Source organism: Hylobates moloch, unplaced genomic scaffold (assembly GCF_009828535.3).
Source record: "Hylobates moloch isolate HMO894 unplaced genomic scaffold, HMol_V3 SCAFFOLD_19, whole genome shotgun sequence".
Taxonomy (NCBI): Eukaryota; Metazoa; Chordata; class Mammalia; order Primates; family Hylobatidae; genus Hylobates; species Hylobates moloch.
Genome location: NW_026652294.1, coordinates 16,557,060 through 16,574,163, shown reverse-complemented (window position 1 = coordinate 16,574,163; position 17,104 = coordinate 16,557,060). Strand labels below are relative to the sequence as shown.

Here is a 17,104-nt window from a genome sequence, read left to right as displayed (position 1 = left end):
CTGAGTAAAAGCATCAGCTTTGCCACTTCCTAGTCATGAGGCTTAGAGAGGTATATTTTCAGCTGAAACATGGGAAGAATCATCACCTATCTTTCAGGATTGTTGAAGAGAATAAATAAGGGACTGCATGAAAGCATTTTATAAACTGTAAAACATAACACAGAAGCTGGGTGCAGCTACTTGGAAGGCTAAGGTGGGAGAATCGCTTGAGGAGTTCAAGGCTGCAGTGAGCTATGATCCCACCACTGTACTCCAGCCTGAGTGACTAAGAATATCTCTTAAAAATAATAATAACATAAATGTAATTGTTGAGTATTACATGCAATTTTAGTCACCACGCTTCAAATCTGGAGGGTGACTATAGAAAAAGCAACACAAATTATTAAGAAGATTTTAAAAAATAGATTGTATAAGGGCTGATATATCTTTTTCAACAAACATTTATCAGTTCTTTTTTTTTTTTTTTTTTTTTGAGACAGAGTCTCACTCTGTCATCTGGGCTGGAGTGCAGTGGCACAATCTTGGCTCACTGCAACCTCCGCCTCCCAAATTCAAGCGATTCTCCTGCCTCAACCACCCAGGTAGCTGGGATTACAGGTGTCCACCACTACACTCAGCAAATTTTTTTTATTTTTAGTAGAGATGGGGTTTCACCCTGTTGGCCAGGCTGGTCTCAAACTCCTGACCTCGTGATTCGCCTGCCTCGGCCTCCCAAAATGCTGGGATTACAGGCGTGAGCCACTGGGCCCGGCCTACTCAGTCCTTATTATATTATATCCTGGGCACAAGGTTACAAAAGTTAAGAGATTTTTCCTTAGCTGGGCATGGTGGCACATGCCTATGGTCTCACCTACTTGGGATGCTGAAGTAGAGGACTGCTTGAGCCCAGGAGTTCAAGGTTGCAGTGAGCTATGATAGCGCCACTGCACTCCAGCCTGGATGACAGAGTGAGACCCTCTAAAAGAAAAAGATTGTTCCTGCCTTTAAGGAAGAATTCAAAAAGCACCTGGGGACAAGAATAAGAAAATAGGACTGAGTAACAATAATAAAAATGGCTATTACATAATAGAATACCTACTACGTGTCAGGCCCTGAACTAAGCACATTACATACAGTATCTCTTTTTAATTCTTACACTAATCCTATAACATATTTCACAAAGAAAGCTGAGGCTTAGATAGGTTAAGTCACCTAACCAAGATCCCACAGCTGTGAAGTGGAAATGCTGGTACACCACCTAAGGTTTGTCTGTCTTCAAGGCCATTCTATTTTTTTACAATCTCAGAGTGGTAAAACCTTCACTAAGCATCACACACACACACACACACACACACACAGGGAGAGAGAGAGAGGGAGGGAGAGAGAGAGAGGGAGGGAGGGAGGGAGGGAGAGAGAGAGAGAAACCACTAATGAAAAGTTTAATAGACCCTATTACATTTGAAAAATTAGCCTCTGATATAGTAAATGCAGAAAAGCAAGGAGCAAAAAATACACAGAGTATGCTAATGTTTGTGTCAAAAAGAGAGGAGGAGGGATAACAGACAAATTAGTAACAGTGGTTACTTGTTTGGTAAAGGGGATAGGGACAGATAGGAAGCAGAAATGAAAAGGAGACATTTCATTACATATATATTTATGAATTTAGAGTTAGGAATTAACTTACAGGTAGGGAACCTGGGCGTAAATCCTGGTTTGGAAAACGCTACACAATAGTTCAGCATCACGACGTCTGCTTATGAAAAGTGGAGTGTGATAGGTTTTTTTTTTTTAATGTGTTTAATTCTAATGTCCAAAGTTATTTAACTTTTTTTGGTGGGGGGGCTGGGGCATGGGCAGGATGATACCTATCATCATTTCTTTTTTTCTTTTTTTTTTTTTTTTTTTAATTGAGACGGAGTCTCACTCTGTCGCCCAGGCTGGAGTGCAGTGGCGCAATCGCGGCTCACTGCAAGCTCCGCCTCCCGGGTTCACGCCATTCTCCTGCCTCAGCCTCTCCAAGTAGCTGCGACTACAGGCGCCCACCACCACGTCCCGCTAATTTTTTTGTATTTTTAATAGAGACGGGGTTTCACCGTGGTCTCGATCTCCTGACCTCGTGATCCGCCCGCCTCGGCCTCCCAAAGTGCTGGGATTACAGGTGTGAGCCACCGCGCCTGGCCAATTTTTTAGGTTTCTTTAAGCTCTGGGATACCAAAGTATTTACTACTTGCTTCTAACACTGCAAAAAATAACCCATAGGAAAGCTAAAATCCAAAAGGGGTAAATGATACCTACACCAAACTCAAGAAAGTCAAATAAGGGATTCTTAAAATAAGCTTCTCACGATTGAAAAGCAAAGCCTATGAGTAACACTTATTTCACAACACTCCTACAGAGAGAAATGCAGAGTAAGCATAAAAGAAAATTGTGCATGCACACACGGATACGGGTTATCTATTAATCATAGCATTTTTATACTGCTAACGAAAATCACTAGAAGTCCCTGATAAGCGCCTCTCTGAAGGGTTACTACATGCACTTAACACACTTTAATGCTTTAGTCTGAAGGTAGGAAATGCCAAAGTTAACCAACTGATCTCCAACACTGTACAACACAGCCAGCTCAGAGCTAAAATGCTGCTGCAAAAAGATCTATTCAGTATCACGACAAGCAGCTAAAGACTTTCAACAAAGCAGAGGACAGAAGATGTCTATAATGAGTAACGAACAGCACCTGGGAATGGAGAGGCGCTAGCTAACAGAAAAATTAGCTTCTAAACCCAAATACAGACCTTTTGAGTATGACCAGCATTACCTCAAAGTCTTGGATGATATCAAAATTTGCCAATTTCTTATCAGCTTAATAAGAGTCATGAATGAAATTATGACTTCTAGTTCAAATATAACACAAAACATAGTAAAATCTTATGTAAGTATGTAACAAATGCAGACATATATGAAACGGACTGCTTAAGCAATAGCTGTATAGCAGTACTCTGCACTCTTTTAAACGAGGTGTGCATAGCATAAGACCAGGGTCAGACTTTCAGGACAAGTACTACCAACTCCCTGTAAGCTTTGCCAAAGGGGAGACTTCCTGAAGTTCCAACAAAGTCCTCAAACCCACTGTGCCAGCCACTAACAGTAACCATGTTCCTGGAAGCTTGTATATAAGAAGCAAACCAATGATTTAAGCTTTGTGGATGTCGGGAGCCACCACAAAACATCTTTCAATTTTGCCAGTTTTCACTTTGAAATCACAGAACCCTACTATCTTATCCCCTAGAAACTAAGAAACAGCAGGTGAAAGCTGTCAAAGCCACATATTCAGACTGATTAGGGGACAAGCCAGTCTGATTAGGGGATAGCGACCTCATTTGCAGATGCTTTTGCAGATGAAGGAGAAGCTGAATATGGAGAAATTTAATGGGGGAGGAGGGGCTAAAAAAAGATCTACAATTCCTGCCTTTTACCAGAAATTATTACCCACCCTCCCAAGAATTTTTGTGGACCACTGACCTGAAGAAGGAAAAGAAAGAAAAAGGGAGAAAACAAACTTTAGGCTGTAAGTGTGACTGTATAAAAATCCCTGAGAGGATGAATTATGAAACTAAACTCCATGCAACAGGGCTAACTATGTAGCTACTTTTCCACTTGCCTAACGGCCCAAGACAAATAGAGCAGGGCCATCCAAGAGTCCCAACAACTTCCAGGAAAATGGAACCAACGTCCTCCTGTCTCAGAACAAGCCACACATCGCTTCTCGGCCTTTTGGCTAAGATCAAGTGTAGAACAAGCCACATACCCCCTGAAAGTAACCCCTAAGTGAAATCCATATAGATCTGCTTTGAAAATCACTCTGGCTGGCAACAGTTAAGGCCCACTCCTTCAAACAACTCCAATTTGTACGGGAAAAAGCTTCTTAAAAAAAAAAAAAAAAAGCAATTGAAAGAAATTCCTATGAGCCTCTGTCCAAAAGTATTCCAACTCAAGCAATTGCTGCAGGCCACATTCAGACACCCCCAGTCTCCCCAGGCCCTGTCTGTAGTTCCTCTAGTTTTACTAACATAGCTTCTACCTCCACCCCAATCCCCAGAGCTAGGAGAGTCCCACGGCCACACCACCCATCCCTCATGATAAATCATGCTTTGCTTGTGGTATTTCCAGTTAGAATCTGACAAAAATCAATGCAGCCAGAAAAAAAAAAAAAGATACATCAACAGTATGCCTCCTCAAAAACCACATGCCTGGAATAAAATATCCAATACCCAGTGCAAAATCTCTCTTCTTCAACAACGGAGAAACCAAGGAACCAGCCTACACATGGGAAAAATCCCACATACCAAGGTGTTATCTGGGGACCTAAGTCCCTAAAAAAACCCACGTCTTATGGTTGAACACACCCATGTGGAAGTCTAAACCTCAAAGGCTGTTTTCCAACCTTGGGAAAACAGGTTTTTAAGCAGTTATTCAATCATTATCATTTGACAATTCAAGAATGTCATCTACTTCATAAGTGGAATTTATCATCTGTCCTGTGCCTTGAATTTTTGGCAGAAATTTCTAGATGCCACGTAAGTGCAGGACATGTCGGAAGGAAGTGATATATTACAGGCTGCTCTCTCTCATTCCCTTCTCAGAATTCTCCTTATTCATTTAGAATAGAAAAGGCCAGAGGCACTATGAAGTATAATCATTTGCAGCTAAAGAGGCCCCTAATAACTGGCTGGAACAGGCAAGGATTATACAGGACCCCAAACCAGAAGCTGAAAGTGAAGTGGGAGGGGAGAACAACAGCCAGAGAGAATTCTTATAAAATACTTCTATGAATCTATCGCCAAGGCTGAGATTTAAAGGAACAGTATCAAATTTCCTTATTTTCAAACATATCCAATATGAGTGATGTGAAAAATACCATGTATTGTGAAGTGTCTCCGCTTGGTATTTTCCCCAGATCCATAAAAACAAGCTATAGTGCCGGGCACGTGGCTCATGCCTGTAATCCCAGAACTTTGCAAGCCTAGGCGGGTGGATCATGATGTCAGGAGTTCGAGACCAGCCTGGCCAACATGGTGAAACCCTGTCTCTACTAAAAATACAAAAATTAGCTAGGCTTGGTGGTGGGTGCCTGCAAACCCCAGCTACTCGGGAGGCTGAGGCAGGAGAATCGTTTGAACCCAGGAGGCAGAGGTTGCAGTGAGCCGAGATCATGCCATGGCACTCCAGCCTGGGCAACGAGAGCAAAAACTCGGTCTCAAAAAAAAATAAAAAATAAAGCTATAATATCTGACGAAATTCACTGGTTAAGAAGGGAAAGGTTAAGGTCCCTAGCTGATCAAATAGTTCTCACCCCAAATGGTGGTAATACATGTGAACTGCTACACTCCAGAATCCTGCAGCAGCACTGTAAAAAGGTAAATCAACAGCCTGCTCCAGTGAATTGGAACAGGTTGGCTCTAATTGCCCCTCTCACTTGTGTGGTTCCTCTTTTCTCCTTAACCACACTATCACAAAGGAGCTTTTTACACATACACACGTGCACTCAATTAATATCTGAACACAGGAAACTAAATATCAGGTTGCCATGCCTACCCAACACATTCTGCAGTTAAATTCTACCCCAGCTTCTGTTTTCAGAGACCCCTCTCTCACCTTTAACCCTGATATCAATGAAAAGATCAGGTAACATTCACATATCACACAACATGCAGTCTTCACAGGGGATGGAAAGCAGACCAAGGGCCAGACCCCCCAGGGAAAATCTGGATGAACAATTAAAGCCATCTGCAGGCCCCAACTGAGAAACAGGAAGACAAAGTTCAATTTAACAAAAATGGACAGTTTCTTGACTACTTGGGCCCAGGCATGGTGCTTAATCCTACAGACTCCTAAGGATCTCACAGTCTGGGTAAGCGTGGTGGGGCAGACATTCAATCAAGTATTAATCTAAAAAGTCCTTTAACAGAGCTATAGACATGATGTCTTGGAAGACAGCAGGAGTGTGCGAGACATGGGAATAGTCACAAAAGGCATCCAGGAGGAATCAATATCCAAACTCATTATTAAAGATTGAGCCTTACAAATGTGGGGATAGAAGAGATGAAGCAGAAACTTTGGGTAGAAGGAAAAGGAACAAAAGCACAGAGGTATTCATTAGCTGGGTGGCACCACATGCTCAGAAAACTATAAGGCACTGGACATGGACTTGGAGGTGGAATGTGGAAAACATACGGAGCTTGAAAGTTACGCAGAAGTCAGGCCAAACAAGAGAATAGACAATCCTGAGAACAAACACAAGCTTTCAAAAGATTTTAAGCGAAGAGTAACAAATTGACTCTTTTATTTTATTTTTGAGACACAGTCTCACTCTGTCATCCAGGCTGAAGTGCAGTGGCTCCATCTCTGCTCATTGCAACCTCCACCTCCCGGATTCAAACAATTCTCCTGCCTCAGCCTCCCAAGTAGCTGGGATTACAGGCATGAGCCACCACGCCCAGCTAATTTTTGTATTTTTAGTAGAAAAAGGGTTTCACCATGTTGGCCAGGCTGGTCTTGAACTTCTGACCTTAAGTCATCTGCCCGCCTCGGCCTCCCAAAGTGCTGGGATTACACCGCACCTGGCCAGATTGGCTCTTTTAGATAGATCACTGTGTTAGCAGTCTGGAGAGCGGGTTTGAAGAGACTGAAAAGGGACCACAAGAGACAACACAAGGGCATCCCAGCTCAATTTCCATAGACAAAATGAGAACAAAAAGTGCCACTTTTGAACCAACATATGTAACAAAACTTATAAAATTTGAAACACAACATTTTTACTGTTCCTGCATTCCATGTACCACTAAAACAGCCAGTGAATCTGTCACCCACCCTCCCAACAGAGATCCCACGGGTTCTAAGAAATCCACGTCCCCACTGCAGACACTGTGATACTGCAGCAGTCCTTTTACTCCTTAGCAAAGAATTGTCTCCCCTTCCTCTGACAACAGAGACCACAATGACCCGGTTCATTCCACTCCTCCACCCTGGATAATGAGCAAATGAGGTTTCCCCTTTAACACACTGCTCATCTCTAGTAGATCCCAACTCTGACACTTAATCAATCAGAAGCACGTTAACCACTCCATGCAGATTAAACAGTAAGCAGGAAGTTAGTGAGTGCTGTATAGCAGGATATAAGGAAAGCAAGAAATAAACATGTAGTGCTGGGTTCCTTGATAGGCACTTTAAAGAATCTCAGTTCTCATTATAGCGGTTTATAAGAGTATACATTAATTCTCCCAGTTCACAGATGTGTGAGCAGGAGCTCAGAGATGCTGAATAGCTCATTCATTTGGTAAATGGAGAAGCCAGGATTCAAATCCCAATATGAGAAGCTCTAAATGGTGTTTCTTTACTACACCATATTTCAAGTATATATAGATAACAAATATGATTACATATTGAGGTTAGTAATAAAAATATCTCCCCTTTAAAAACAGAGAAGGGACTTATGGATAGGAAGAATCAATATCGTGAAAATGGCAATACTGCCCAAGGTAATTTATAGATTCAATGCCATCCCCATCAAGCTACCAATGACTTTCTTCACAGAATTGGAAAAAACTACTTTAAAGTTCATATGGAACCAAAAAAGAGCCCGCATTGCCAAGTCAATCCTAAGCCAAAAGAACAAAGCTGGAGGCATCACGCTACCTGACTTCAAACTATACTACAAGGCTACAGTAACCAAAACAGCATGGTACTGTTACCAAAACAGAGATATAGACCAATGGAACAGAACAGAGCCCTCAGAAATAATACCACACATCTACAACCACCTGATCTTTGACAAACCTGACAAAAAACAAGCAATGGGGAAAGGATTCCCTATTTAATAAATGGTGCTGGGAAAACTGGCTAGCCATATGCAGAAAGCTGAAACTGGATCCCTTCCTTACACCTTATACAAAAATTAATTCAAGATGGATTAAAGACTTAAATGTTAGACCTAAAACCATAAAAACCCTAGAAGAAAACCTAGGCAATACCATTCAGGACATAGGCATGGGCAAGGAGTTCATGACTAAAACACCAAAAGCAATGGCAACAAAAGCCAAAATTGACAAATGGGATCTAATTAAACTAAAGAGCTTCTGTACAGCAAAAGAAACTACCATCAGAGTGAACAGGCAACCTACAGAATGGGAGAAAATTTTTACAATCTACCTATCTGACAAAGGGCTAATATCTAGAATCTACAATGAACTCAAACAAATTTACAAGAAAAAATCAAACAATCCCACCAAAAAGTGGGCAAAGGATATGAACAGACACTTCTCAAAAGAAGACATTTATGCAGCCAATAGACACATGAAAAAATGTTCATCATCACTGGTCATCAGAGAAATGCAAATCAAAACCACAATGAGATACCATCTCACACCAGTTAGAATGGCAATCATTAAAAAGTCAGGAAACAACAGGTGCTGGAGAGGATGTGGAGAAATAGGAACACTTTTACACTGTTGGTGGGACTGTAAACTAGTTCAACCATTGTGGAAGACAGTGTGGTGATTCCTCAAGGATCTAGAATTAGAAATACCATTTGACCCAGCCATCCCATTACTGGGTATATACCCAAAGGAATATAAATCATGCTGCTATAAAGACACATGCACACGTATGTTTACTGCGGCACTATTCACAATAGCAAGGACTTGGAACCAACCCAAATGCCCACCAATGATAAACTGGATTAAGAAAATGTGGCACATATACACCATGGAATACTATGCGCCATAAAAAAAGGATGAGTTCATGTTCTTTGTAGGGACATGGCTGAAGCTGGAAACCATCATTCTGAGCAAACTATCACAAGGACAGAAAACCAAACACTGCATGTTCTCACTCATAGGTGGGAATTAAACAATGAGAACACTTGGACACAGGGTGGCGAACATCACACACCGGAGCCTGTCGTGGGGTGGGGGGAGAGGGGAGGGATAGCATTAGGAAATACACCTAATGTAAATGACAAGTTAATGGGTGCAGCCACACCAACATGGCACATGTATACATACCTGACAAACCCGCATGTTGTGCACACATACCCTAGAACTTAAAGTATAATAAAAAATAAAAATAAAAACAGAGAAGGGACATACATCCTACGGTCTCAGATTAAGGGATCACTCACAAAAGTGACAAACGATCACAACTGGAATCTCCAAATGCTACTAAAAAAAAAAGGGGGTCACTTCTGAGCATTAGTGACCAAAAAACGTTCAGACTCAAATAATCAAAGCAATCTGGCTATCCTCCAGAGAAATATATCAAATCCTCCACACACTTTCCCCTCAGAGTCCCTAAGACAACACTTGAAAAAACTCATGGCTGACTGCTCATTCTCTTGAGTAAATGACCTCCCAAACTACTTTACCCACCCAAATTACAGAAATGCATTCAGGATTCACATGGCAGTTCTGATCCGATTTGTCCCAATCCTGGCTCAAGCAGCTTTGCTACTTTCCTAACTAGATCAGCATCAGCCAATGGGTTTATTCAAGCTGATCTGTGATGGATTAGATAATGAAACCTTAGCCATGTAAGCTGCCTGCTTGTATTGGGGTTGTAGAGGAGAAGAATAAGAAACTCAATACTCCTAGGGGCCACCTAAAACACCAAATGCACTCACCATCCCTCACTCCATCTGTCTGCTCATGCTCCAATTACTGCCATTTCCTTCCAATCATGTCTGTGGTTCTTCCCTCCTGTCTTTGAAGGAAGTGCACATTTGCCCCAGAATAAAGATGTTTACTATGCTTTACAAATGTATATCAACAAAAATTCAAAGAAATCTGCTTACTAAAATGACTGTCTTTTTCTACAAATTATTAAAGCCTGACATCAAACTGAAGGCCTGAGAGATGTTAAACTAGAGATTCACTAGCAACATTCTGTTTATACAAAGTAGCATAACTCAATTTCTTTCTCAGCAGTCCTGTAATCTTGAGGCCTGTCTGCACCAGTCTGCTTTACAGCAAAATGAAAGTTAAATTTCTAGTTAGCTTCTGTTGTGTTCACATGTCAGTGTGGTAGTGAAAAAAAAATGACAGAGTAGCTAGAAAATGGGAGGGAGCTGAGAGACAAATTCAACTCAAGGCTAATCTCTTGAGTCACCCTGAAGAATAATTCTACTTTGAAATCAGATCTGATTTTCTCCTTCTCAAATACATTTCCAGTTTTACATCTGCAGACTTCCTTGTGAGACATGGGGAAAAAAGCAACAAGTTTTACATGACTGTGCCTCAGTTTCTCCATCTACAATATTTACCACTCTGGTAGTGTTATGGGCTTAATGTCTGTGTCCCTCCAAATTTCATATGTTGAAGCCCTAACCCCAGAGTCATGGTATTTGGAGGTAGGACCTCTAGAATTAGCTTTAGATTGGGTCATGAGGGTGGGAACTATATGATAAATGAGTGCCCTTATAAGAAGGGGAAGAGATCACTGACTCTCTCTCCCCAAGAGCACAGACTAAGGAAAGGCCATGTGAACGCACAGCAAGAAGGCAGCTATCCACAAGCCAGGAGGTGGGTCCTCACCAGACATGAAATCTGCTGGCACCTTCATCTTGGACTTCCCAGCCTCCAAAACTGTGAGAAATAAATGTCTGTTGTTTAAGCCACCCAGTCTATGGTATTTTGCTGTGGCAGCCCAAGGACACTAGGACAGGCAGAGATGAAAAATTCAGTAATTTCAGTGAAATATTGTTCATGAAATTACTTGCAAGAAAAAAAAAAGCATAATATTTTTATAACTCTTCTCAAATGGTAGCACCATGCTTAGTTTCAGCACCAAATACCAAATGAGGGTACAAAGAGACATCCACCTATGAGGAAATAAGCCCACAAATAAGCAAATGGGGAGATAAACTACTTCAATCAATACAGCATCTACAAAGCAACTTCAGGATATCTGGAACCCCTTCTCTGAAACCTGAAAGAAAGTCATCTTACTACTAGAATCAGCTGCTAATAGGAATAATTGCTGAACCCACTTGGCTAAACTGGATTTATGACTCTATGGTGAGAAGCGGTTACTTGGCCATATAATAATTATACCATATCAACATTTCACTGACACAAAGAATTTTGCTGAAAGCTGTAAGTAATAAGGTACATCTTACCTTATACAGCAGCTAAACTCTTAGAAAACTGCACAAAAATAAAATTTTTATGAATTAAATTGTTCACTAGAAAAGCTGACCAAAAGAATTCATTCCCCAGTACGTTGTATAGAGCGTAAATTTCATACATATTAGACTTAAAGTGAAATGAACCTCTAATAGCCCTACATGTAACTCATTTAACTTCCCACCAACTTTGAGTACAGTATTTCCAAGTACTCTCTTTAACTACATTTCTCAAACTGTACATCAGCTTTCCAGTTGAGTTTGTCACTTCCCCCCTACTCTCTGGTTCACGTTTCTCTATTTCTATACTCTTTCCAGGGCTGCACTGACTCCTCTTCCACCTACATCAAGTTTCTGTATACTGCCTTTGAAAGCACCGACCCTTCCTCTCTTTCTCCTAGGGTTCCTTCTGAGCCTAAGGATTAAAATAAAAGCATCACAGACTCTCTGGAGTTTCCTAAACTCCATTTTGGTAAGTGATGATTTACTCCAAAAGCTTAGTGGTACAACTTAACAAGATTCAACTTTGGAATCTAATGCTTAGCACTACAGCTCCATTTAGTAAGCAGCCTTGGGAATGACCCCAGTAAATGAACTTATTCTATAAAAAGGGGTTAATCCTTTGACACTCAAAGTGCCTGGAAAATCCTGTGATGATACCCTCACTCTGGAATTTCACAATTTTTCTTAATCCTTAACTATCTGTAAAAGGTAAATTTCAATTTCAATTTAACAGGCATTGAGCACTTACCAAGTACCCAAAACTGTTAGGTATTACGAATGATAAATACAAAGGAAATATAGTTTCTATCTTTTAGAAGCTTACAATCTTAGCAGTGAAACAAAAAAATAAAACAATTAAGGGACAATAAAAGATGACGCGCAATTAAGCATCAATATACCAGGAGGCAAGAGTAGGATCTGAATGGTGTGAACTAAGCTGTCAGGGAAGGCTTCACAAAAGGAGCTAGAAAACGTGTTAAGAAAACAGGCCAGGTGCAGTGGCTCATGCCTGTAATCTCAGCACTTTGGGAGGCCAAGGCAGGTGGCTCACCTGAGGTCAGGAGTTCGAGACCAGCCTGGCCAACATGGTGAAACCTCGTCTCTACTATAAATACAAAAATTAGCAGGGTGTGGTGGCACATGTCTGTAATCCCAGCTACTCAGGAGGCTGAGGCACAAGAATTGCTTGAACCCAGGAGGCAGAGGTTGCAGTGAGCTGAGATCGAGCCACTGCACTCCAGCCTGGGCGACAGTGAGACTCCATCTCAAAAAAAAAAAAAAAAAAGAAAAGAAAAGAAAAAAAAAAAAACGTGTACTTTAAGACAAACCCACATACCCAAAACACAGGCTACAATAAGATTTTTTTTATTTTTTTGAGACGGAGTTTTGCTCTTGTTGCCCAGCCTGGAGTGCAATGGCGCAACCTCCGTTCACTGCAACCTCCGCCTCCCGAGTTCAAGTGATTCTCCTGCCTCAGCCTCCCTAGTAGCTGGGATTACAGGCGCCTGCCACCATGCCTGGCTAATCTTTTGTATTTTTAGTAGAGGTGGGTTTCACTATGTTGGCCAGGCTGGTCTCGAACTCCTGACCTCAGGCGATCCACCCGCCTCAGCCTCCCAAAGTGCTGGGATTACAGGCGTGAGCCACTACGCCCGGCTAAGATTTTTAAAGTATGTATTTATATAGGGCCTATAGATATTTCTAAACCACTGATACCATCTCCTAAGACTACCTGCCTCTGCTCACTCTGCTCCAGCTATTAATACATTGGTGTCCTGTTTCCAAACAAACCAAGCAGTCTTCTTTCTCAATGCCTGTGCACCCTCACCTCCTCTACCTGAACGCTCTTTCTGAAAGCATCTGAATGGCCCATTACCTCACTTCACTCATAGGCCATCTATCAGAAAGCCCTTCTGTAACCATCTTCATTCTCTCCCTTTCCATCTCTCCCTTTCCCTGCTTTATTTTTCTTTTTAGCCCTTATCACCACACAATTATAGTTGTTGATTTATTAGATGTCTCTTCCCATTCAATATTAGTTCCATGACAGCAAGGGTTTTTTCTTGTTGTTCACTATTATATCTCTTAGGGTTAAAACAGTGCCTGGGATGTAGCAGCTGCTCAATAAATGTTAGTTCAATGAATAAACATTAAGTATATTCATGTAATACTCTCACACTTCTTTAAAAAAAACTTTTCACCCATTTGTCTCCCCACATAGATTGCATGCACCTTAAGGACAGTGAACTGGACTTATATCTTTTAGAAGGTAACTTAGAAATCGGCCAGGTGCAGTGGCTCATACCTGTAATCCCAGCACTTTGGGAGGCCGAGGCAGGTGGATCACGAGGGAAATCATCTTGTACACATACTTTATTTTACAACTCAGGAAAACAGAGGCCCCAAAATGAAAGATTTCTGCAGAACCATTCAGCTAGTTGAAGGCAGGGCCTAAATCAATGATGTTTTGAATACCTGTATGACACAGGGGAATGGACCTACAACAATGGGAATGTATAGAAGGCCGGGTGTGGTGGCTCACACCTGTAATCCCAACATTTTGGGAGGCTGAGGTGGGTGAATCACCTGAGGTCAGGAGTTCGAGACCAGCCTGGCCAACATGGTGAAACCCCCTCTCTACTAAAAATAAGAAAAATTAGCTGGGCGTGGTGGCAGACGCCTGTAATCCCATCTACTCAGGAAGCTGAAGCAGGAGAATCGCTTGAACCCAGAGGTGGAGGTGGAGGTTGCAGTGAGCCGAGATCGTGCCATTGCCCTCCAGCCTGGGCAAAAAAAAAAAAAAAAAAAAAAAAGAGAGAACGTGTAAAAAGAAAATAAACAAAGAACATCCACAAATACACAAAGTGAAAAAAGGATCCTCAGAGGGATAGTTCTCAGCTGCCAATCTGTACCCCCAAGGACCTAACCACTCTTTCCTCTGCACACCCCTGCGAAGTCCCTACCCACTGCTCCATTTCCAAATATCACTATCTTTAGCCAATTTGAAGGCAACCAGCAGATAATAGGCCCCAGGAGTAAATGAGGGAAAGGGACGGGGGTCTCGCTATTAACTATGATTGACAGAAACGATAAATGAATACACACAGACATATATATATATATACACACACACACACACACACACACCAAGTAGAACCTGCTCACCAGCACCTACATCCAGTCTTCCCTCCTTACCATCCAATATTAGCTCACCTCACCTGAAGTCTCCCACATTCCTGTCTTTTTTGCCATGGCCCTGAGCTTTTACTTCTCACAATCCCTCTGCCTGACAGAGTTCTAATAGAAAATAAAAGCAGGCAAACAAAACAAAAGAATTCAAAAATAAACACCAAGAGGGTCACTTTACCTAAATCAACAGAAGTAACAGGGTAAACTCTGCAAAGGAGACCAAGAAGCATACAACAAACACGCTAGGCTTAAGTACAGCTCCGTCCCTAACACAGGAAGTCAGGCAGAGGCTTGAAAAGCAGGGAGCAGAGCACAGGAAGTCTTTTAGCACTGCAGAGATTTCCAAGAGTGGTGTAATGGAGACAGCACAGGAATAGGAATTAGAAGACCAGGCTTCTAGTTCTAGTTTTACTATTAGCTAACTGGGTGGCCTTACCCAAGTCACTCATCTTCTCTGGACTTCTGATTCCCCAGCTATAAAATAAGGTGGTTAAAACAAGCTGGGACTTGAATCCCCTCCAAAAAAAAAACAAAGATGAAAACTATCGACTCTCCTCCACCAAAAAGTGCACATCACCTATTATGAGTAAGAATCTTCCAAGTCTGTCCAGGTTAAGAACCCCTGGAAAGGATGATGTCTAGTCCTCCTAGTATCCCTCTAACATCCTATGACTCTGAGAGAACTAGGCACATGTCTGCACAATTGTTGGTAGGTGAGACTCATCATTTCATAGCAGCATTTTCTGGGCAAAGACCAAATCGTAAAGCCTACAAAGGTTTCAAGGTCTTCTTCAAAACTATGAAGTCAGCTGACATCATCAATATCTTTCCCATTCCCTACCTAAATTAACCACCTTTATCTTTCAATCCAGAAGTGAGAATCCAGTCTTCTAACAGCCCTATAATTTTTTTTATAGCCCAGGACATTAAAGAGCTATTTTATGTCCTGATGATGTAGAATGCAATTGGCAAAGAACAGGAGGGACATGTCTAGTGTCTCCCTTCAGACTCATTAGTATGCTCCACAAAGTTAATGAGACTGAGCACCACCGTGTCCCCACAACATTACCAAACTCCTTGTACTTCTCACACTCTCTGTGTGACTTAACCCACAATCTCAGCCACATCCCCTCGGGGCTCTCTCGAGGAGTTTTCTTGCTTTTCACTCCTCTCATTGAAATGCCACTTCTCTTCCCCATCCCAGCGTGTGCCCAGGGCTGCCAAAAGGTACTCCGTCTTCTTGGGAGGTTTCCCACCAGATCCTCTTTTCCTCGACTCAGTCCAGAGAACCCAGGATTTCCCGGCTTCCACTCCACCCTAAGGCACTAAGGAAGGATTTGAAGAAATGGCATCCATCTCAACCATGTTCGATTTCCCCCCAAAACCTATCCACTCGTCGTGCCTCCTGGCCCCTCTGGAATCAGGACCCTCTCGGGCACACCAGGTTCAGTCCTGTAACCTTCGTTCCTAGCCCGAGCTCGCCCCACCTTCCAACCAGGCCGCGACTGGCCCCCCAGCCCACCTCCAACCCAGGACCCCCGGAGGCCCTCCCTCTCTCCAAACCGGGGAGCCCGGGGTCGACCCTCATGCCCATCCCCCGCAATAACTGGGCGCCCCATCCCGCGCGATCACCTGCATCCCGCCGGCACCGTCGGCCGCCGCCTCCTCAGTGCGCGGCCGCTTGCTCAGGCCGGGATCAGCTCCGTCTCCTCCCGCTCCGGGTACCGGCAGCTCCAGCTCGGACTCCCGCTTCATGCCCCGGGCGGCGGCGCCGGGCCCGAGCTGAGGCGGCTGCTGCGGCTGGGCGCCCTCCGCCATCCGCCCGCGCCCCCCTCGCCTCCGGGAGCCGGGCGACCCGCGACAGGCCACCTCCCCCTGTGCCTCGGCCCCGACTGTCGCGACAGGCGGGCGCGCGCCTGCCCCCGCCCCCCGCGTGCGTGCGTGCGTGCGCGCGCGCGGACTCCGCTCCCCTCTGCGGCTCGCGCCCGCTGTTCCTCGCCTGGCCGCTCGCTCGCCCGACCGCCCGTCGGGTTGTCGGCGCGGGGCCGCTGGCGGGTCGCGATGAGCACTCGCTCGCGCCCCCGCACGCACACGCGACACCCAGCCCGGCCCGCCGCGCCGCCCCGCCCCGCCTCTCGCACTCCTGGAGCTCGCCCGCCGGCCGCGCTGGCTCACACTCTCCTTCACAGCACGCCGGCCGAGGGAGGAAGGGGGCGGTCCGGGCTCCCGAGGCGTGGGGAGGGCTGTTTATTTTGGAGGGGAGGAGGGGCGCGAGGCAGGAACGAGCTGACTGGCCGGGATCCTCCGACCCGCCACTGTGGCAGCACCGGGAAGGCGGGGAGAGAGAAAGAGGGAGGGAGTGACCGGGATGTAGGACTTCAGCCCGCGCGGGCTACGGCGAGGGGGGCGGTGGCGGCCCTTGGAGGGGGCGGGGCCAGGCCCCCTCGGCAATCTCCGTCGCCTCCTCGCTGGCTGCCCGAGGGAGGCCGGGAAGCGATCGGGGAAGCTCGGGAATCTCCGGCACGGGCCCGGGATTGTCCTGGAAGCTCAGCGCGTAGGGGGCGGGGTCTGTCTCCTTTCTGGACGGGGCCGTATCCTGGAGCAGGCGGGGCTTGAGAGACCCGAGGGCCAGGGAGTGGCTCCTGCTTGCGGGACTGGTTGTACAGAGTTATGTCCTGAGTTTACCCGCCTGAGCACCTTGGTTCCTGGAGAGGGAATGGGCACTCTGTGAGAGACAGGCTATTTGCCTGCTACCCTTCC

The 17,104-nt window shown here is 44.4% G+C and overlaps 1 protein-coding gene across 18 annotated transcripts in view; it reads right to left on the bottom strand.

Moving 5' to 3' along the window:
• The window catches only part of RBFOX2 (RNA binding fox-1 homolog 2), a 286,813-nt gene extending 270,248 nt beyond the window's left edge, over nucleotides 1-16,565 (bottom strand). For 12 of the 18 annotated variants that reach the window (XM_032138949.2, XM_032138945.2, XM_032138953.2 and 9 more), the window contains exon 1: nucleotides 15,977-16,243. In XM_032138949.2, coding sequence (XP_031994840.1) covers nucleotides 15,977-16,162 — 186 coding nt within the window. In that variant the 5' untranslated portion in view covers nucleotides 16,163-16,243. Of the gene's footprint in view, nucleotides 1-15,976 lie in introns of all 18 variants that reach the window. The other 6 variants (XM_032138957.2, XM_032138960.2, XM_032138958.2 and 3 more) reach the window with 1 other exon arrangement.
• Nucleotides 16,566-17,104: the final 539 nt, after the last annotated feature.